Raw genomic sequence first — 23,009 nt, 5'->3', positions numbered from 1 at the left:
AGTATGGAGAAGGCTTGGAGCAGCTCATGGTCCAAAGCCTACAACATCATCATCTGTGAACATGTGGAGCAGTGTAATGGCATGAGCATGCATGGCTTCCAGTGGCACTGGGTTACCGGTGTTTAGTGATGATGTGACAGAAGACAGAAGCAGCCGGAAGAATTCTGAAGTGTATAGGGATATACTGTCTGCCCAGATTCAGTTAAATGGAGCAAAGTTGTTTGGGCGGCTCTTCATAGTACACATGGGCGATGACCTAAAACAAACAGCAAAAGCAACCCAGGAGTTTTTAAAGGTAAAAAAAGTGGAATATTCTGCAATGGGCCAAGTCAATCTTCTGATTGAGCATGCATTTCACTTGCTGAAGATAAAACTAAAGGCAGAAAGACCCACAAACCAACAACAACTGAAGTCAGCTGCAGTAAAGGCCTGGCAAAGCACCACAAAGGAGGAAACCCAGTCTATGGTGATGTCCATGAGTTACAGACTTAAGACAGTCATTGCCTGGCTGCAAAGGATTCTCAACATAATATTAAAAATGAACATTTTATTTATGATTATATTTATTTGTCCAATTACTTTTGAGCCCCTGAAAATGGGGGGTCTGTGTATAAAAATGGTTGTAATTCCTTAGCATTTTATGTTATATTTTTGTTCAACCCCTTGAATTAAAGCTTAAAGTCTGCACTTCAATTTCATCTTGATTGGATCATTTTAAAACTATTCTAGTGGCATACAGAGCCGAAATTATGAAAAGTGTGTCAGTGTCCAAATATATATGGACCTGACTGTAAGAGTCCCTTCATAATTCATGGGCTGATATTCTTTTGATCTATGCAGCACTGAGTCACACATCTTTACAGTAACAGCAGAATACATCAATTCACAAACACGTCTCAAATGCTTTGAACATACAGGTAGACAATTAATTATGTGAAAATATCTATAGTGCATCTTAACTATTCACTGAGAACATAACAGATCACAGAGACGTTGTTCAAGCATCCTCAACTAAAACACCAGTGCTTGTTATATTTGACTGTTATAACATGAAACGGTAGGTTAGTGATTGTTCATTCAGTTCATTCAGTAAAATCACATTAGATGAAAATGTTAAAAGCAACAAGAGTAACACTGACCAGTGTACAGTACAATGATTTCAAATACTCTAAATCTATAAAGCATCAGTCTGAGGGAGTGTAAAATTCAGACACGTTTGTCCCCATTCTGGACGTACTCTGGCAGGCTGTTCAGCGCTGTCTCCTCGCTCTTGGACTGCAGAGGGTGATCTCCTTTCTGGAGGACTTTTTGGCGGCTCTGGACAGCCTACGTCTGAATGTGTCTCCAGCCAGAAAATACAGGACGGGATCCACACAACTATTAAGACTGGCCAGGCCTCTGGTCACCTGGTAGGTGGCGTACACCCGATCATTAAAGGCACACATATCCGGGCTCTGGAAGTACAATCGTGCCCTCATGTTCAGGTTCTTCATGACGTGGAAGGGCAGATAGGAGACAGCGAACACAGTGAGCACGATTATGACCAGGTATATCGATTTCTTCCTCAACGGCGCATTGTCCATGTCGTTGTAGATGAGGGCCTTGACGATGCCGCCATAGCAACTCAGGATGATGATAAATGGGATGCAGAAGCCGAACACTGTCATGCACATGCTATAGACAAAGTAGCCTGGCAGTTCATCCTCGGTTGTGGTGTCGTAGCATGTTGTTAATCCCTTCTTAGGGCCGGTTCGCGAGTAGTAAAGGATCGGAGAGATGCCGACCACAACTATGAACCAGACAAACGCGACAGTGCGAACAGCGTTTTTCTTTTTCAGTCGCCCAAGTGATTTTAGCGGATGCACGACGCCGGGAGTATCTAGCACGCTGATGCACGTGAGGAACAGGATGCTTCCGTAGAGATTGACGTGAAAAATGAACCTCTGCAGTCTGCATAAGATGTCTCCAAAAATCCAGTCTGTTTTGTTAAAGTAGTAGAAGATGAGAAAAGGTAGCGAGAGTACGTAACAAAAATCCGCTAGTGCCAGGTTGAACATGTACACGGAGATGCTGCTCCACGGCCTCATGTGACACACGAACATCCATATGGCCAAACTGTTTCCGATGAACCCAGTGAGGAAAACAATAATGTACACGATGGGTAGATAGTAAAACTGAAAACCGGTCTTGGTTAATGAGCATCTTGCTGTGTGGTTCGAAAACTCACTCACATTATTTATGAGTGACGTCAGGTTATTAAACTCCGCTGTCATGTTGTCAAGGATCAGCAGGTCTGCGATCTACAGAAAGAAGAGGAAACCGATTCAGTGATGTGTCAAATAATAATGCCCAGTCTTGGGCATGTTACTTTGAAAAAGTAATTAGTTATAGTTACTAGTTACTTCACACAATAGTAACTGAGTTACATCTATTATAAAAGTAACTCATTTCCAGGGAAAGTAAAAAAAAAATTTACTTTGTCAAATAACTTGGATGTCCCCAATATTAAATATGTTAAATGATGAAATGGACACTAAATAGAATAAATTATTATTATTATAAAACATTGTACACTAATCTACACTATTGTAATGTTGCTGTGGGAGACAACTATCAAATTCAATAAAATATTATTAACCCTCTATGGACATCTTAGCAACAGAATTGCCATTGGCTAGTAATTTTCTTAGGCCCGGTTTCGCAGACAAGGCTTAAACCTAGTCCTAGACTAAAATGTAAGTCTGAGTTGTTTCAACTGAAATAAAATTGCACTGATTGATTTTAAAATATATCAGTGCCTTTGTTTTGTCTCAAGATGCACACCAGTAATGTTTTTTTCTAAGCATGTTTATAAAAATTACTTAAATGTCCTAATTGAACTATGGTCTAATCCTGGCTTAGTCTAAGCCCTGTCTGGGAAACCGGGCCTTAATGTTTACTCACCAGACTAATATTAAATATCTGATATATATATGTGTGTGTGTGTGTGTGTGTGTGTGTGTGTGTGTGTGTGTGTACCTGGTATTCATCATGTTATGGGGACCAAATGTCCCCACAAGGATAGGAATACCAGTAGATTTTGACCTTGTGGGGACATTTCTCAGGTCCCCATGAGGAAACAGGCTTATAAATCATGCACAATGAGTTTTTTTTGATAAAGTAAAAGTATGCACAATCTCCTGTGAGGGCTAGGTTTAGGTGTAGGGTAGGGTTAGGGCGATAGAAAATACGGTTTGTACAGTATAAAAACCATTACGCCTATGGAATGTCCCCATAAAACATGTAAACCCAACTGTGTGTGTGTGTGTGTGTGTGTGTGTGTGTTGTGTGTGTGTGTGTGTGTGTGTGTGTGTGTGTGTGTGTGTGTGTGTGTGTGTGTGTGTGTGTGTGTGTGTGTTGTGTGTGTGTGCGTGTGTGTGTGTTGTGACCCTGGACCACAAAACCAGTCATAAGGTTAAATTTTACAAACTGAGATATATACATCATATGAAAGCTCAATAAATAAGCTTTCAATTGATGTATGGTTTGTTAGGATAGGACAATATTTGGCCCGAGATACATCTATTTGAAAATCTGAAATCTAAGGGTGCAAAAAATCAAAATACTGAGAAAATCACCTTTAAAGTTGTCCAAATTAAGTTCTTAGCAATGCATATTACTAATCAAAATTACATTTTGATAGGTTTACAGTAGGAATTTTACAAAAATCTTCATGGAACATGATCTTTACTTAATTTCCTAATGATTTTTGACATAAAAGAAAAATCTATAATTTTGACCCATACAATGTATTTTTGGCTATTGCTACAAATATGTGACCCTGGACCACAAAACCAGTCTTAAGTCGCTGGGGTATATTTGTTGCAATAGCTAAAAATACATTGTATGGGTCAAAATTATTGATTTTTCTTTGAAAACCAGAACAAACTGTTGTATATATATATATATATATATATATATATATATATATATATATATATATATATATTTATGCAACAGTTTGTTCTGGTTTTCAAATCTGATTGTTTGAGAACTGTGAGATATTGTACTGGTATAGCTACAGGAACGCCCTTTCACAATTTTGTATCACTCCGCTTGTTCTAGCCGGGTCTGGTTGTTTTTCCGAGTGTCATGGAGGATGCCCAAATCATGTATAATTTTTTAAATATTACTCTTTTTGTGTCACGAAATGTAGTTTTAAGAGGTTTTCAGGCGAGAATGTACTTGTTTATAGTTCAAATATGCAGTCAGGTAATAAAGATCTATTTGAAAATTTGCTTCATCCGTTTTCGGATGTGTGAGATCATATCGTCAGGGGGCGTTCTGCACTCATCAATCCGCTCGAGAGCGGTCTCACCACGGCCAGATCTTCTGGAATTTACCGCTGGCTAGGCTTGCCACGATAGACGGTGTTGACGGTGTTACCGGTTTTAAGACGCAACACCGGTGACATCACTTTTCCACCGTGACACCGTCCCCACATTTTTTTTTTTTAAAGTATGCCTATTCGTTTTTTTATTAAATATTTATTTGAATTAAATGGAAAATATAATTATAAATAATTTACTTAAGACGAGAGCATGCACTATAATTAAAAACTGAACATAGCTACAATGCGTCATATTTCATTTTTTTATTACGTGAGGAGAACGAGAGGAGTCGAATTTACAGAAAGAGAATGGCGGATGATTTAGTGTCAAAAAGCAATGCAAAACGCCTGTTTGGCAATAAAGAGCTCTTTTTTCTGCTTTTAAATAGCTTATAAATGCGTGCGTATTATGCTTTCACTTTCAGTTTTGCCGGTATTGGCAATTCGGCGTCAATTGTTTGAATGGACGACAACGAAACTACAAAAAAAACTTTGAACCCAAAATATTGCCAAACAGGCGCTTTTGCATTGCGTTTTGACACTAAATCGTCCGCCATTCTCTTTCTGTAAATTCGACTCCTCTCGTTCTCCTCACGTGATAAATGAAATATGACGCATTGTAGCATAGTTTTTAATTATAGTGCATGCTCTCGTCTTCGTTCCTAGGAAAGCCCCACCCCCACGGTGATACCGGTATTACCGGTGTTGTCACATGTCAATTAACCGGTGGGGAAATTTCCTCATCGTCACAACCCTACCGCTGGCTCTGATGTGTCTGTAGTGTACACATGACATGTAATTCGTTTTGGGTAAATTTAATGGGCAGTTTTTGGTCTCATTAATCTATTATTTGTTCCAGAGAAGAAGATTATGTAGCATGTTTATGTAAATTCAATGCTGTATATCAGAACGCTGTCATTACTCTTGACTGAATTGCCTAGCAACTTTTTGATGCCTGTTTTTGTTGTTGTTGTTTATTAAATATTATTACTCAATAAATAAAAATGTATATAAACTATATATTTAATAATTTATTTAATAATAGTGTTTAGTATTGAGAAACATGCGTGTATTCGTGATGGTGTTTTTAGATACATCGTTCCGCCTTTAGATGGCGACAAGAGACCATTTTATGAGTGAGCGGTCAAAAGTGACTTTGGGACTTTTAAACGGAAAAGTTTAGAGGAAGTTATTTTTAGCTTCAACAACAGCTTGACACAGTGAATAAATGAACTGAGCAGCAAAATCACCTTTAACAGATGAACGGATATTAATATGTTCTTCAGTAAACCTTTAAACTAATGATATATCATTGTGAATATAAATAATGAATGCTCTATCAGATGCAGGTACATTAATCACTCGATCAGTCCATCTCTCTCATAATACTCAGACATGATACAGCAGTGGTGTCAAAAGTATTCACATTCATTACTCAAGTAGAAGTATAGATACTAGGATTTAAAGAGACTTCTGTAGAAGTTGAAGTATCAACTCAAGCTTTTTACTCAAGTAAATGTATAAAAGTACTGGTTTCAAAACTACTTAAAGTAAAAAAAGTAAAAGTAATGTAAGGGAAAAAAATGCCATTAAGGACAAAAGATTGGGCCGCGCCACAGGGGCCTATTGTGCACTACCCCACCTCCCCAAAAACATTTCTAAAGGCCATAGTGACTATGTTATATTAAAATGTTAATGTTGAAAAATTTGGGATGCACTAGGCTACCTGTTTCAGCCGCATATATGCCCAATGAAAATAAATAAATTTTATTACAATGCAAATACATTAAAGAACCATAAATGTGTACTACGTAACGACCTGGACACTGGCTATATCCTTGCTGGAGTGCAGGGCTGGACTGGGGTTAAAATTTGGCCTTGGACAAATCCAGCCCACAAGTTCCCCCGTGAGTTTTGTTTGGGTTAATTGAAGTAGATAAATGTATGAATAAAACAGGATAGAATCAAATAATGATAGATACTAAATTCAAATGCAACAAATGAATAATGCATTTTTATCACATAGAAATGCATGCAGTAAAGCACTGATTTTGAGCTAGAATGCAGGACATTTATTGCTAATAAATTCTGTAAAAATTACTTACTTTTGTAGAACACAAAAGACATTTTGTAGAATGTAACCAAAGATATTCATTTACCCTTGATTTCTACTCTGAAGACAACATTTTTGAATTTCTCAGAGTATCTTCCTTTATGTTCCACAGAAGAATGAAGAAGTTCATACAGGATTAAAATTACATGATGTTGTATATAATGACAATTTTTATTTTTGGGTGAACTGTCCCTTTAAGAACTTTAATATGTGTAGTAAACACCTTATTTATATAAGGCACTGATATTTATCCTTAATCAGGCTCTTACGGAATTAACATTTTTCTCCAATTAAAATGAATTACAATTTAACATTTATAAAGAAAGAAATTTTTGCTTAAAATCCAGATATTAACTGACTAGTATTAGTAAGATATCGTCACAAGAAAACATTACAATAGTTATATGTTTTTTTTTTATAATTCATAATAATAAACTATAACATTTGTAATAACAATGACAGTAATTATGTATTGGCGTTTATTACTTTACCTCATCATGCAGCTGTTTTCAGCAGCCCAGCAGAACCTACAGAACCTTTAATGTTCTCATATCACACAACTGCCTAACACAACTCTGTGTTAAATCTGAATGCGTCAAGCAACTTGTGCTGTTTATCACTTTGCATCGCGGTGGAAGCGCAGCGTATGTTCGTCAGCGCTGTGCGGGTGACTTATCCCGCCGCTTCACACTTTTGGGCTATTTGCAGTTTCGAATGTCATTTAAAACAGCGCCTAATATGGGGGAGGTCTGCCTCGCTACGGAGATCGGCCCACTACTCCACCGGCCCACCGGGAATGTCCCGGTTCTCCCCGATGGCCAGTACATCCCTACTGGAGTGTGACGTGATTTGTGTCACGTGCAGGTGTGATGGATCGCGTACAAACCAATAGGGTGTCGGAATGGGATATATTTATACTTCTCATCCAACCACAACCAAATTCACAAATTCATGTTTATGGCGCAATTTATCTGGATAGTTTTTTTCTTTTTTGAACGATGACATGAATGAACACAATTGAGCCGAAAAGAAATAGGAGTAACGAATCTATTTTTAAAATGTAAGGAGTAGAAAGTACAGATAATTGCTTGAAAATGTAAGGAGTAGAAGTAAAAAGTCGGCTGAAAAATAATTACTCCAGTAAAGTATAGATACCCAAAACTTCTACTTAAGTAAGGTAACGAAGTATTTGTACTTCGTTACTTGACACCTCTGTGATACAGTGAGTTTTTAATACAGTAATACAATAGGCTTTCAATGAAGCAACTCAACATTCCTTCGTTGCCAGTTCTAAAGTGACGTTTTGGAATTAGTAACGGAGCTTATGCTCAGCTGATCAATCGTCAAAACTTTTATTTGAATCCGTGGCGGAAGGAAGTAGCTCGCACAAAAGAGGGCTTCTCGTTGTTATTTTGTTTATGTATTTACACACTTGTGCCGTTGAACTGTTGTATAAACGCAATATCACACTCGTAGACTTGAGATATGGCTGTATATCGGCACTCTGTGAATACCTACAGCATCACGGCCGATATATATCTATATATAAAGCTTAATGGCACATTTTTTTTTAATGAAAGTACACTTACCATCATTCAGTCAAGCGTCATGATATGTTATAATATGATATCATGATAATTTAGTATTAAACTGTAGTAATTAGAACTTTAGTCGTTACAATAACCATGTGGTGGTGCTTAAGACATTGTTTGTCATTTAGTGTTTCTATAAAAATGGGAAAAACTAAAAATAATACTGATAAGATAACAAAACTACTGCAAATTCTACTACTAATAACAATATAAAATGCACTAAGGATAAATGAGATGCTGGGTACATGAATATTAATCACGTTGTCTGCGTTCGCTCGAACAGATATGCTGAAATCAAAACAGGAGGGATAATTGGTGAGTGCCAGCCAATGAGATTGCCTGCTACCGGAGAAACCAGCAGTTCTTAAAAGCTGAATAATTCCAATAGAACTCCATTATTTTGACAGGAAAATACAACAAAGAATATTGTTTGTGTAACGCGTCAATTCTGCATAGTATGTAAGACTCTCTCACTCTGTATCTTTCTTTGCGTGTGTGAGACAAAGTGATAGTCGTGTGGCTTCACACTAAGGTTTACGGTTTGTTAAATACATGTGCGCTGCACATCCATTTCAGATTAACTGAAAAATACATTTATAATATTATAATAAATTATAGTAGCGCTGCATTTTATTGTCAGTAACGGTAACGGTGCTGTATCGGGGAAAACAGTAATCTGTTTGATTACTTGTTACTGAAAAAAATAACTCTGTTTGTAACGCTGTTTATTTATAAAGCTGTTATAATGATATAACCTATATGCCTTTATTATTAACCTGTTCAGACAAATATACCCCAGAGAAAAGCTTTATTTCTATTCCAATTGCAGCCAAAGATTATTATACATAATATGTTTAATCACTTTTAATTGTTATTTCCAATATCCTTTACAGCATCAAGATAATCACGGATTATAGGAAAGTTTTAACAAAATGTTTTAATAAAATATAAATTAATGTTTGGCTTGGTTTTCTAACTAAATTCAATACATTTTCTAAATATATGCCAATTGCTAGTATTTAGTATGGACTTTGAATTTAATCAGAAACAGATAAAGACTTGACTTCAAAAATGAAACACAGTTTGAAGAAATAATAGCAAATGAATAAACATAATAAATATATCTCTGCAAACAATTATTATATGGATTATATGTGCAATTACTACAGCGCCAGGAGTAATGTCCGTGATCAAGGCTACAATGATGATGCAGTGACCATGAGTAGTGTGTCACAGCGCCACACCAATAACAATTTTGAAATAAAGCATGGAGACAATCAAGGTGAAGTTCTGACTTGATAATCTAACTTGATTTTAAGATTTGCATATATTACTCACATCATTTATAACCATTTGTTTGTTTAAAATATAATTATGCTCTGACGTGTGCATTACAGAAATATGTTTTCTGTTTCGTGTACTGACATCTTCATTTCAAAAGATTTAAAGATTTATGCGTATAATTTAGCAGCATCTAATACAGTAATCCTGCAATTTGGGTGGCACCAAATGACAAAAACCTTAAAAAACACTGGGGGAAAAAAGTGACGTCCTCTGGAACAGACGCAGAAGGTTAAGTTTATAATAACCATCGCGCGTATTTAACTTAAATTAGGTACATGCAAATGAAAACAATATAACAGCAAGTCATCTGTCCCCCGAGCAGCGATTTCAACGCAAAAAAAAAAATGAATTGCGAAATCACCAACTCCTTGGAGCGAAAGAGCAAAAGTCGATCTCACTCACCAGCGAGACGCTCGTTCAGTCCGCATTCCTCGAGCGCATTTACCCGAACAGACAGCAACATGGATGTGAGAACCTGATTTCCCGCCACAGGAATGTCTAGTTCACTACTAACAGTCCGGGAAAAGAGCGACTCTCTCTTACACCGACACCGGCGGACGCGTGACACTCACTGAGCTGCGAGCCAAACAGTCTCAGCACGAACTAACGATCGAATCACTTTGTATGATCCGACTCTTCTTAAATGATTCATATGAACCTATTCACAAGGTGCGAGTGAATCACTGTGTGAGGAGTGAAACGCTAAAGAAGTCGAGCCATTTTTAGAAACAAATGGGAAGCACTATTTAGTAGTCTAATTGAGGGTGCAACATCAAATGGAATAAACCTCCACTAAATAATACAATAGGGTTATAATTGGGACATTCTTCATAATCATTTCAATAACAAAAGTGTCCTAATTACCCTGAATTCACACCATAAATTAACGTAAGCAATGAGATATTTAAAAAATATTAATAGGCTATTAAAGTAAAAACATGTTTGTTTACTTAATAGGAAGCCATAGGAAGAAGCTATAATAAAAAATGTGTTCCCCACAAAGAATTATTTAAACGAACCACCGAAGCGATTCGACTCACTGTAATGAACCGTGAGCGCGCGCCAGTTAGAGGAGATTCGGCGCTACTGTTTTGTTTGTCAGGGGGAAGGAGGGGCGGATAATGAGCGGGAGTAAACGCTGTAATCGCTTCTTGTTTCGGTTCTTCATGTGCTCACAATATGTCTACTGCACAGACGATCTCAGACTGACAGACATGCTTCACTTAGAAAACTAAATGTCGAGCAGAGGCTGCATGTCCGGGCCATCGAAACAGGTTTTACAACCTGATGATATTGTGCAAGTTATAGTTTCTGGAGCAGCGCATGTGATTGTAAACGCATAACTAAACAAACCTGCAGTAATGTGCAGACTAAGGATCAGACAAAGCAAAGCTATATATGAATAAACTTGTCTGCGAACATGACAACATACTAACAGGGACCCAAAATCTTTTTTTTTTTTTTTTTTTCAAATGGGGATATCACTAAAAAGCCTGGCTAGATTTGGCTCATGTGCGGGTGACATACTTCATGGATACGGTTATAGAAAGCAAAATGTTTTGCACTATAGAAGACCTTTCCTATCATGTTGAAATCTCATTCATCATTTTTGAACGTACATGATGCAGAAAGCTCAGTTTAGAAATAAGGGCACAAAGTTTTCCACAATATATGACAGTGACATATTTTCCCTTCATTTAATGTGTCCTTCATCTGATCTTTTTTAATGTGACTTTTTGATGTCTATTTTTGTTCCACGTTCTTTGAAAGTCACAAATATGTAATAACAATCAGAGATTCAGTATTGTTATGAGCAGCAGACGTTTCCATGTAAGAGGCATTTATCAGCTCTGTGAAAACACCACTGTAAACTTGCCATGAATTACAGGAAAATCTGATTGTTTTCATTTTCTATGTGTTTAGTCTGCAGTCAAGGCTAAAGAGCACTAAAGAGAACTGTGAGAAAACCAGACAAAGGTTTCACTATTAGTAACAAGAATCTGAGGGAACAGTGTTTAGACACAAATTGTCTATTTCTACACACACTCAAAGCTGAAAACGCTAAAATACACTACATGCACAATCAAAAACAGGCAACAGAAATGAAAATGGTAAGTGCCAGGATGAAGAACTTTAGAGTTAATTTTCCCATTTTCTGCTAAAACGAGTTGGCTAAATGGATTCTTGACTCAGGTCTAGCAGCCACACACACACACACACAGATGAATACACACTTGAAAATCATGACCTACTCACAATACCTGAAAAATGCAGCATAATTCTTGACCTTAAATAAGCAGTGTTTAGTGGTACATATTTATGCAATCGAAGAAAGTATAATCTACGGGGATAAAAATAAATAAATAAATAAAATATTATTATTAATAATATAATAGTAATAATACAATTGCAACCTTATTAAGATAAAAAAAAATAATAATAAAACACACACACACACACACACACACACACACACACACACACACACACATAGTATATACTCCATAAGCTGCATTTATATATATATATATATATATACACACACACACACACACACACACACACACACACACACACATAACAGTTCTATCTGGTTCTTGAATCTGATTGGCTTATAACAGTGTGATATTAGAGTGATATCAGAACTCCAACAGCTATTTCACAGTTTGTAATTATATCATTCTGCTTGCGGTACTTCTTACAGCGAGTGTCATAGTGGAAACCCAAATCCACTCTAATTTTATAAATAATGCTGTTTTTGTGTCACGGAATGTTGTTTTAAGAGGTTTTCAGACGAGAATGTTCTTGTTTATAGTTCAAATATGCAGTTTGTTAATAAAGATAACGTCTATTTGAAAATTTGTGTCAACTTTGTCGGACATGTGAGCTCCAGGGCATCAGCGACCATTCAGCGCTCATGAATTCGCCTGAGAGCAGTCTCACCTTGGCCAGATCTTCTGAAATTTACTGCTGGCTCTGATGTCTCTATAGTGGTTAAACATAAGATATAATTTGTTTATGGGAAATCTAACGGGTAGTCTTTGGTCTCATTAAACTATTATTTGTTCCAGAGTAAATCATTTTGGCAAAATCTCATACTGTTTATGTAAATTCAATGCTGTATATCAGAGCACTGCCTGTGTACATTTGACTGAATTGCCCAGCAACTTTTATGATGGCTGTTGTTGTTTATTAAATATTATTATTCAATAAATTATATTTTATATAAAAATAGTAGCATTTAAAAGTGTTTTCATATTGAGAAACAGTGTTTGTGTTCGTGATGGTGGTTTTTAATTACATTGTTCCGCCATTAGATGGTGAAAAGAGACTGTTTTTAATAGTCAGCAGTTAGTAACTTTTAGACTGAAAAATAAACACGCTTAGAAACGGAAGTAATTTTCAGTTTCAACAACAGCTTGACGCAGCTAACAAATGCACTGAGCAGCGCTGTCTTCAGAAATCACCCTTAACATATGAAAGGATGTTAACATTACGACAAAGATAATGCTTTCCTGAGTGGACATTCAAACTCATGTTTTATCGTGAATATGAAGAATGAATGCTGTTATCAGATACAGGTAATCCAAGCAGTGCCGATATACAGCCATATCTCACGTCTACGAATGTGATATTGCATTTATACAACAGTTTGACGGCACAAGTGTGTAAATACATAAACAAAATATCAACAGAGTGTCTTTAAAAGCCATCTATTAATATATATATATATATGTGTGTGTATCTTATGGAGTCAACTAACAGTTAATTACAAATCTATTACATTTGTTTTTATGTAATCCTTTATTTTTCCCCCCTATTATTCTATTATTATTATTTTTTTCATTTCTGCTGGTTTGGTCCTCCATAGTGGCTAACAGTATTTTCTCCTCTTGATGGTTACAGGTCATGCATATACCCTGCTGTGCAACAAAATTGGTACATTGAAGTAGCTTGTGTGCTGTGAAAGTGTGTGTGAGTGAGTGTGAGTTTCACATGCACATGTGTACACATATAAATCCCAGATCCCAGCTGTGTAGAGACGGGATCTGGCAGATAGAGAGAGAGTGAAAGAGGCAAGAAAACAAGCTGCACCTGTTTCCCCTGTGTTTGACAGTATGAGAAAAAACCCCTTACAAATGCTTACATAAGCCAAAGGGCATTAGCTCACTGATTGGACTTCTTTCATTTAATATTTACTTGCTATTTTGGTGGAAGTAAACAGATTTTTTTTTTCTTGCGCTACACACCCACAAATCTAAAATCGGTACTTACTGATGATATCTGTGCTATAGATGCATCATAATCTGATAACGGAAACTATGAAAAAATTTGTTGAAATCATGCAATCCAGAGTTCTTTAGAAGGGTTTGATTAGATTTACATTAAAAATAGCATAGACTTTCTATCTAAATCACATTAATTTCATAAATCCAGCCCCAATGAAGTATAATAATAAATACAGGAAAAATTCAATGGTTTTCAGTTTTTTTTAACTTCACAGTTCAGTGCTCAGCTAATCTGGGAATCTGTAAAGACTGAACTGTGAAAATTATGTTGTTTAGGTGGAGGTATATAAATATATATCTCCATCCATTTTTCATGAGTTGACTGAATCTCTTGAGATAATTACTAACGCAACCTATTACAGGAACCTGGCAGTGACTTTTCTGAACACATACATAAAGCAACAGCCCACAGAATGGAAGTCTATTAGCTGTGGTCGGCCTGTCCAATTCAACTGCATTCTCAGAGCAAGAACAGCCGGAAATTTGTGCTTCTGTCATCAGCATCGTGGTTTTCTTATATTATGTAGCATTATTGTGTTAACTGTGTCTAATATGGTAATGCCACTGAAAGATTACATATATATTGATCTTTTCATGCAGCATGAGCACAGCTCATCCATCCCTCGCTTCTGCACCCTCTCTTCCTATTGTGTTGCTTTAGATATTTGTCAAAACTGACATTATTGATCCTAATGTCTTCTTACTCTGTTCATCTTTCTGCTCACCTGCCCTCTTCTCCTGTCACCGAACCACAGGGTATGAAAGCAAAAGGATCTGCTAACATTTATACATATACAGAGAAGTCTTTAAATGTATTGCACATTTTCATGTTTTCAATAAATGCTGTGATATATTCTTTACAGATTCAATATACAATATACTGTATAAAGAGTTTACTATAGCTCAGTTTGAGCGATGGCGCTATTACCCTACTACATTTACAAAGCAATACTAGGTCTTAATGTGCATTGTTTGTCACACATGGTTATGTAAGGAATAAAGTATAACCAGCCAGCCATTACTGCAAAATAAACCCTGGCAGGCTGACACAAGATCCTTATCACCTCTCTGGGTTTATTTTTTTTATTTTATGCATTATCCAGCATATTACATACCAGGCTACTACCCAATAAATAAATACATAGACATGCATTTGAAATTTCGTAATATATGAGAAGAAAGAAACCCTAGAATGTTACAAGAAACATAATATAAGTTGTGTGTTACGTTGTTTGCATTGGACAACAGCCAAATTTGAATAGACGTACTGCATATGTCTTTATATTTGAACAGTTACCCACAACCCAGTCAGCAAACAAATTTGGCCCAGATTTGGCATGCATCTGGCACAGCTGGCATTTATCCGGCACTGGCATACAGTAGGTGGGCCAAACATGGCCCGAGTTTGGCAGAGGTGGTACCGGTTTTAAGACGGCACACAAGACCTGGGCCAGATGTCAAATGCCTAGTATTTGGCCCAGATGTCAAATATAGATGTGGCCCACATAAGTATGGCCAATCTTTACCCACATTTCAAATATTTTTAAATAAAATCCCAATGTTTTAATACACAAAGAAGTTTCCATCTTCATGTTTGCATTCTGGGTTTAATGCCTTGAAGTTAATCCAGGCAACAATAAAGATTTAATTATTTAAATTATGAAAATCAACTGTAATTGTTTGATTTCAGTTCATACGTTTTTTTTATGCCATGAAAGTACACCAGTAGACTTTACTTTTCATAATTTATTAACATTTCTATGATGAGAATAAATCCTGCATTCAAAATTAGAGCTAACCCTGGCTATTTAATCACAGTCAAAAACTATGAAATGTGCAACAGTAATAATACTAATGGCTTTATGGTTTTTATACATTAAAATTTAATGTATTGTTTTTTCGTTTGTTTGTTTGTTTACTGGAAAAACTTTTACCCAGCGTGCACCATTCAGGATTTCAAAAACCCGGAAATGCGAAATTAGCCTATCAGAGCCCATCAGTGCTTAATGGGATTGTAGTTTTATTTACCCACTTGGCTGTAACACACAGTCTCGTATTTTTGTCTTTTTGACAAATTTTTTAATTTATTTTATTTCAGATCGAATGTTGTAAATGTTGTGATTCACGTTGTAGCTGGTTGTTATGATTTATGACCTATAACGCTTTAATTAACAAATCTCCAATGACGAAAAGTGAACACAAATACTCCCGGAACCATTTGTATTTTCAAAAAAGCGGACGGACGCTGCAGTCTTGCACAGACTTCTGAAACCAAAGCGGGGAAAAAGCCAGCAGAGTTGGTAAGTGTATCGTTGCAAGTTTACTATATTCTTCTTACATTTTGCTTCGGATTTAATAATTAATTGATGCGTTCACGTTCTATCGATATTATCTTAAATCCTAAATACTAATGAACTTCTATGGGAGGCGATCACTTTATGCTGAATAAGAGCTCGTTCTTTTGACAGCAGTAAGCATTTATTATCAGTAACATTTGACAGAAGTTTGCTCTTCCCTGGTCTCTGTTGAGGTCAATTAAACCACGTTAAACTGTTTTCTTATAATGGGCTTCTACGGGGGAGAAAACGCTTAACGTGATTTTATTCACTTTATCTGTGGAATAAGGGCTCATTCTTTTGATAGTAGTTAGTGTTTGTTACAAGTGGTTTGACAAAAATTTGGGGATTCCTGGTCGTTTTTTACGTACGTAAGCCACGTTAAGCGTTTTAGATCGTCCCTTCAAGCTGCCCTGAGGGACAAGCTGTAGTGGAAGATGATGCCGCTCCGTGTCTCTCCTGGGAGCTCATCTTTAGAAACTAAGAGACGACCGTAGGTGAAATACTAATAACATTAATACTTAATATAAACAAAGCACGACGTATTGCACACCGCAGCAACTTTCCAATATGCGCGCCACGGACGTCACCGTCTGTGCATCCAGGTCAGAGAGCAACTGTCCATCAAAAGCTCATTAGCCAATCAGAGTAGATCGCTGTTAAGCCCGCCCCCACGAGAGGTTTGTGCCAAAACAGCAAACGAAAATTTGCGAAGCGTAAGCGAAAGCTGAAGCAACGCATTCACAATCCATGATTTGCGAAAACGATTCTTTGAAAATCATTAACAAAGAATGAAGCATATTTGAAGAGCATGTTAAATTTGTGCGACTGAGTTCATTTTTTCATTTTCATTGTGTTTTTCTTCTTTTGCAGTGGCATATTTTTGATCGTTTCTTGGAAAGTTACGTTCAGTTTTATAAAGTTACGTTCATTGTTATTGGCACAAAAAAAAATCCCATATAATCTACATGTTGTAAATACAATAAACGATCGCTAACGTTACTCCTGAAAAAGTCAGTATTTTTCTTATGTCACTTAAATTTAATCGTCTTTGACGGATGATTAGGGTTCTAATAAATTGTTATGGCATACTTCACCTTGAATGTAATTTATTTGAATTAAACTAAACTATTTATAAATGGACATCAATAATCATTGTCAATACACTCCAAATGTTACAAGAGATTAATTGTTGTGGAAAAATTGGTATCACCTTTATAGTGACCAAAATTATCACAATAACCAGTTATTATTGCTGTTCAAAAGTGCCTGGAATGACACCCAAATCATTTCAAGTTTTATGTTTAGAATATGCAAACAAAAAGTAATTTAATTTGTTGTATGTTTAAACATAATCAATAATGTGCACATTTTAAATTACAACATGACTAACATTTTATTTAACTTATATAAAATGTTGAAAAAAATAATAGTTATAGATATTTTGTCTGCTTCATAGCCCCATAAGGCCAGAATTATTTTCACATCTTGTGAGTTATGTTTTGCCACCACGTCTTTCAAAGTGAAATTAATAGTAATATTTAAAATCACTGTTTTACTTTTTAAATTTCTTCTTTTTGTTATGCTTCTTTTCAGGATGACTACAAGGAAGCTAGACGTAAACTACCTCTAGCTGTTGATCACACAGATATTGATCAGACTGTTGGAAGGAACTCACCAATTTCAAAGAAAAAGAAAGTAGTGGTTTGGTTTGATTGTTTGTTTATATTAATGTTTTGCACCACATTTACAAATAAATGTATATCTTGAAATTGGTAAATGTGTTAGATCCAAGAACATTATTTTCCCTGGAGAAGATGATGATGATGATGATGCTGATAATAATAAGACAGAAGAACGCCTGCATTAACCAAAATTTAAGAGAAGGGTAAGAAGCTTCTGCTTTTTAAAATAATAATGTATTTTATCACAGCAGATAAATGACCAAGAAATGTTGTACTTTTAAGCAGAATGTATTCCATACCTGATGCTCCAAATATTCCTAGACAGCACAACAAATTAGACCCTAAACTCTGCCACAGTACTCCTGACATCCCTAATGATGAGATGGAAGGCATTTAAGAAACAAAGTAAAAAAAAAAACAAGTAAGAAGTGTCAGCTTTTTTTAAATTACAGTGCATTTTTTTACAGCTGTTAAAGGACTAAGATATTTTGTATGTTGCAGGAGGTATGCCTGGCATGTTCTCTCTGAGAGCTGTACATCAAGTAAATCAAGCACTGAGGCCCTTTTAAGGCATGCCAACGTCGAGGTCAGAAGACCACCCCACAAACGTAGGGATATCCAGGGCACTCTGAACCTTCAAGGCTCCATGAGCCACACTACACCTGGGACATCCAGCAAACATCCAGTTACCAAAGTTGTGAGTATATTGTTTAGCCCTTTTCAGAATGCACTGATAGTGTGTCACGGGATTAGCCTCAGGATCATCTGTTTATGGTTAATTCACATTGCCAGTAATTTTTGCAATCTGTGCATGCTCACACACACACACACACACACACACACACACACACACACACACACACACACACACACACACACACACACATGTTGGGTTTACATGTTTTATGGGGACATTCCATAGGCGTAATGGTTTTCATACTGTACAAACTGTATTTTCTATTGCCCTACACCTACCCTACACCTAAACCTAGCCCTCACAGGAGATTGTGCACACTTTTACTTCATCAAAAAAACTCATTGTGCATGATTTATAAGCCTGTTTCCTCATGGGGACCTGAGAAATGTCCCCACAAGGTCAAAATCTACTGGTATTCCTATCCTTGTGGGGACATTTGGTCCCCACAACGTGATGAATACCAGGTACACACATACACACACACACACACACACACACACACACACACACACACACACACACACATAAAAATTCTATAAAGACATGTGACATCAGGATGTGACAAGTAATGTACAAATAAGTGTTGCGTCTTTTCCACTTTTATGTATATTCCACTTTTTTCCACAATTCTTTGTGGAAAAACTACACTATCACTGCCGTTTTTAATTTGATTATGCAGTGCTTCATGGGATTGCAGTTCTTTCTAAAGCCTTTAAGTACACAGTCTTGTACCTTTTGTCTTTTTGTCCTGTTTTCAAAAATGCTTTTGGTGTGGAGATTGTCATCACAATTTGTTCTATCTCTCTTTATTTAAATGTGTAAAATTATCTTTTACCATAGTAGACAGTCAGAATTTGGGCTATTTCAGACAATATAAACGATGAAGGGCTGGGGGAAGTAAAACGATAATTAAAACTGGAAGATGGGTAGATGGTAAAAGACAATACAGAATGTTTGTTTAAAGGTCATTGGTTCAGTTTTTGTGGTAATATTGTATTTTATCCAATAGCCATGTTACCTGTTACCTGATGCAAAAGCTAATTATACACCATGTGTGCTTGTGTTTTCAGCGGCTGTGAGGTGCAACTGTTTGGCATCTGAGGCCAAAGAAAAATAAATTCATGCCATCATTAAAAGATGGCTATATCTGGCCCCAGACAGAGATGGTGGCCGAAAAGAGAGGATGAAGATTACAGTGTGTGAGGAGAGTACGACTGGTGAACAGAATTTAGGAATGAATGTTCCAAGGCTCTGTTCAGAGTGTAACTTGTTCATTAACAGAATCATGAATGTTTCAGAGTCATTTGAAGAGTGCTACTTCCTGACCATAAACCTGGACGCTCAAGAGTTACGTGAAGTGAAACTCTATGAGTAGAAACATGGATGTTCAAGTGTATGTCAAACCAGAAACATGGACAGTCAAGCTTTAGACAAAGCATGAAATTTCATGATCAGAAACATGGATGATCAAGTGTTACATTTTTAAATAAAACCTCATGAACTAAAATATGGCACAGAACTTCTACTTATTTCATTTTTATTGCAGAACTGACAGGGGAGTGGTATTTCAGAGATGAGTTGTTTGAACAACTTTAAAATGTCAGGTGTCAATGCTTTGTTAACATTATTAAATATTTGTTAAGAATACTGTCTTTGTTGTGATTATTTATCTAGGAGGTTATGGCTGACATGTGGAACCCATCTGGTCCAGAATAAAGGACCAGAATAGGGCCAGCTATGGTCACACAGGTGGCAGAGATATGGATCTCTCATGGCTTTTTTATGGCCCATATTTTGGCTGCCAGGTTTAGTTCACCTGTAGATCAGGCTTAGGTGTGGCTCAGTTTTGGGCTTTCTGGTTAAACACTGGTGTTGATATGGTTTACTTAAGGTTGTGTTTTGGTTCAAATGTTGCATTTTGATCTGGCCCAATTCAGGGCCAGTTATAGTTAATTAACTTGGCTGAGACTTGGGCCAGTTATGGCCCATGTATGGCCCTTGTCTGGAATCCAGACCTGGTCCACACTAGGACCGTAATTCATTGCGGTATGTGGGCCAAGCAAAAGCTGGTTGTGTGGGCCAGAGCTGGGCCAGAGAAAAATTGCTATGTGGGAAGATATTGTTTCTTTGTTGTTTGTGATGTAGCCTCTCTTCTGATCTTCCTTTATTACACAACTAGTTGTTTTGCAGTTAAATAAAAAAATAAGGTAAAGCAAAGCAATGGATGAAAACAAATATGGCAATTAAGGTTGTTTAGTTACCAATTATGACATTTTTATACTTAGAGACCCCAGATCCTAATATAATGTGGTATATGCTCAATAGTTCTATATTACACTCATACGACACACAAATGTATTGTAAAAAGGTCTTAAGTTTCATTTGTGGTGCATTATGATTTAGCCAATATCAAAACATGTTGCCATCCACCATTTATTTAGAAAAAGTACTATAAAGTAAGTTGGTAAACATTAACAAATGTATGATTCTTTCCTTCATTAATGGATAATTATCTACATTAAATCAAAACCTCAGCGAGTGGAAGACAAACTCTGTACAAAATGTGTGCTTGATGATCGTCTGATCGCAGCAGTCTGACAGCAGATGAGAAAGTGTGGCACCAAACCAACTTAATGGTGTACATTAAAGCTTTTACTCTAAGCAGTGCAGGGTAAAATGCTGAGTTGCATAGTGTGTTTCCTAATGGGCTTCATTGTGGCTATATCTCTCTCTCTTGAAGCCCAGAGAATTGATTTATCCTCCACGACAACCTGTATGAATATATTTTACTTCATCTTTTTATTTTTCTGTCTGTTGAGAAGCAGCTCACTGTGGAGAGCTTATTTTATTGCTGACCCAAAATCTCCTCACAAACACTTTCTTGCGACAGTGAGACGCCTACACCACTAAAACTCACTCACCTTGCGGATCAAAATTAAAGTGGGATGTGCAGCAGTTTATCAGGGGTTTTCCTCTTGCTTTAAGTCGCTTTCCTTCCTCTTTTGTTTAAGTCGCTTCCTGTTTAGTCCCTTGTTGGTATCTGGTGTGTAGACTGTGGACTTTGCATACACTCATCCCAGTCTACTGACATTTGTTATGACGTAAGCTTCGAACAATGCACATGATAACTTTCATTAATTCTATGATAAGTAAATCTACTTCACCAGCTAATTACTCTTCAACAGAGATTCTAGAGCTACTGCAAAAATGGAAGTTCAAATACAGAATTTATCAAACGCACTTCCAACATGACAATTTTTAAAAATACAGAAAAAAAATGAAAAGGAAAAGTTTCTGAAAGCTTTTTACACCGCGTAGAGGAGACTTATAAGTTATAATAGATGTTATTTGATATGATTAATATCTCATTGTTTATTAAAATATTGATTGGGGCCAATTACTATTACTTATCACTTGCAAGTCAAGCCTGATGGCCGCCGCTCACTCAAGCACGAGCCCACACCGGATTCATGGCTCCCTGTACTACCTGTCTCTCTGGGCTGTCTGCTCCGCCATGGCCTCCTGAGATTCCTTATGGGGTACGGAGTTGAGCTATTTTTTAATGTAATTTACTTTTGATGTGTGATTGTGTGATTCACAAGTTTTTTTTTTTTTTATGAAATTATTTGGTGGTTTTCTTGATTGTGTACTTTGATTTTTTTGTGATTTTGCTTTTGCATTGTTTAATACCAACTGATCAGTTCGCCGACCTTGTTCGTTCACTCCGAGAATCACTACTTCCTCCTGCCACTGTTCCTCCGCCATCTGCCAGTCCCATGGCTTGCCCAGCGACCTACTCGGGAGAGGAGGCCATGTGCAATGGATTCTTACTTCAATGCTCATTGTTTCCTACATGGAACGTGTACCTGTCGCCGCCGCCTCTCCCGAACCCATGCCGTCAGCTCCTCCAGCACCTGAGCCCATGATTACAGACGCTTACCATCTTTCCCTTTTTTGGCTGTCAAAGCACAAAGCGGACACCAACTGGAGGTCTGGAGAGATTCGCAAATGGAGCCATCAATGTTTTCAAAAATGTCTGAAGAATTTTTCAAAACCCATATCGCTCACACCGATCTGTCTGTCTGTTATACATAGGTAGAAAGCCTTAACCCTCCTCAAGCTCTCTCCATTCTTCCAGAGTAATAGGCATTCCAGGAGGTATTCAGCAAGGTCGCTGCCACTCACCTACCACCTCACCGGCCATGGGACTGTGCCATTGACCTGCTGCCTGGTGCCAAATTACCCAAGGGACAGGTTTATCCTCTGTCGATCCCAGAGAGAGCCGCCATGGAGGAGTACATCAAGGAAGCCTTGCAACAGGGGTTCATCCGTCCGTCCACCTGACCTGCAGCTTCAAGCTTCTTTTTTGTGGCCAAGAAAGATCTCTCCAGTAGTCCGTCCATAATGAGATCTTCTGGCTCAATCAGTTCGTTGTCATCTACATTGGCGATAATCTCATTTATTCCTCATCACTCCAGGACCATCATCGCCACATCACCCAGGTGCTCCAATGCCTCAGGGAACACCACCTGTACCTGAAAGCTGAGAAGTGTGAGTTCCATAAGACCACCATCCATTTCTTGA

At 37.1% G+C, this 23,009-nt stretch overlaps 1 protein-coding gene across 1 annotated transcript; it reads right to left on the bottom strand.

The window, feature by feature from the left end:
* Positions 1-542: 542 nt before the first annotated feature.
* On the bottom strand, positions 543-21,461 carry p2ry1 (purinergic receptor P2Y1). The gene is given in 3 exon segments (XM_073850678.1): positions 543-1,292; positions 1,295-2,300; positions 21,347-21,461. Coding segments are annotated over 2 exon segments (1,065 nt in total). The 5' UTR covers positions 2,274-2,300; positions 21,347-21,461; the 3' UTR covers positions 543-1,206.
* Positions 21,462-23,009: the final 1,548 nt, after the last annotated feature.

This window comes from Garra rufa, chromosome 11 (genome assembly GCF_049309525.1).
Source record: "Garra rufa chromosome 11, GarRuf1.0, whole genome shotgun sequence".
In the NCBI taxonomy this organism is placed as follows: Eukaryota; Metazoa; Chordata; class Actinopteri; order Cypriniformes; family Cyprinidae; genus Garra; species Garra rufa.
This window is presented reverse-complemented; position numbering and strand designations above follow the sequence as displayed.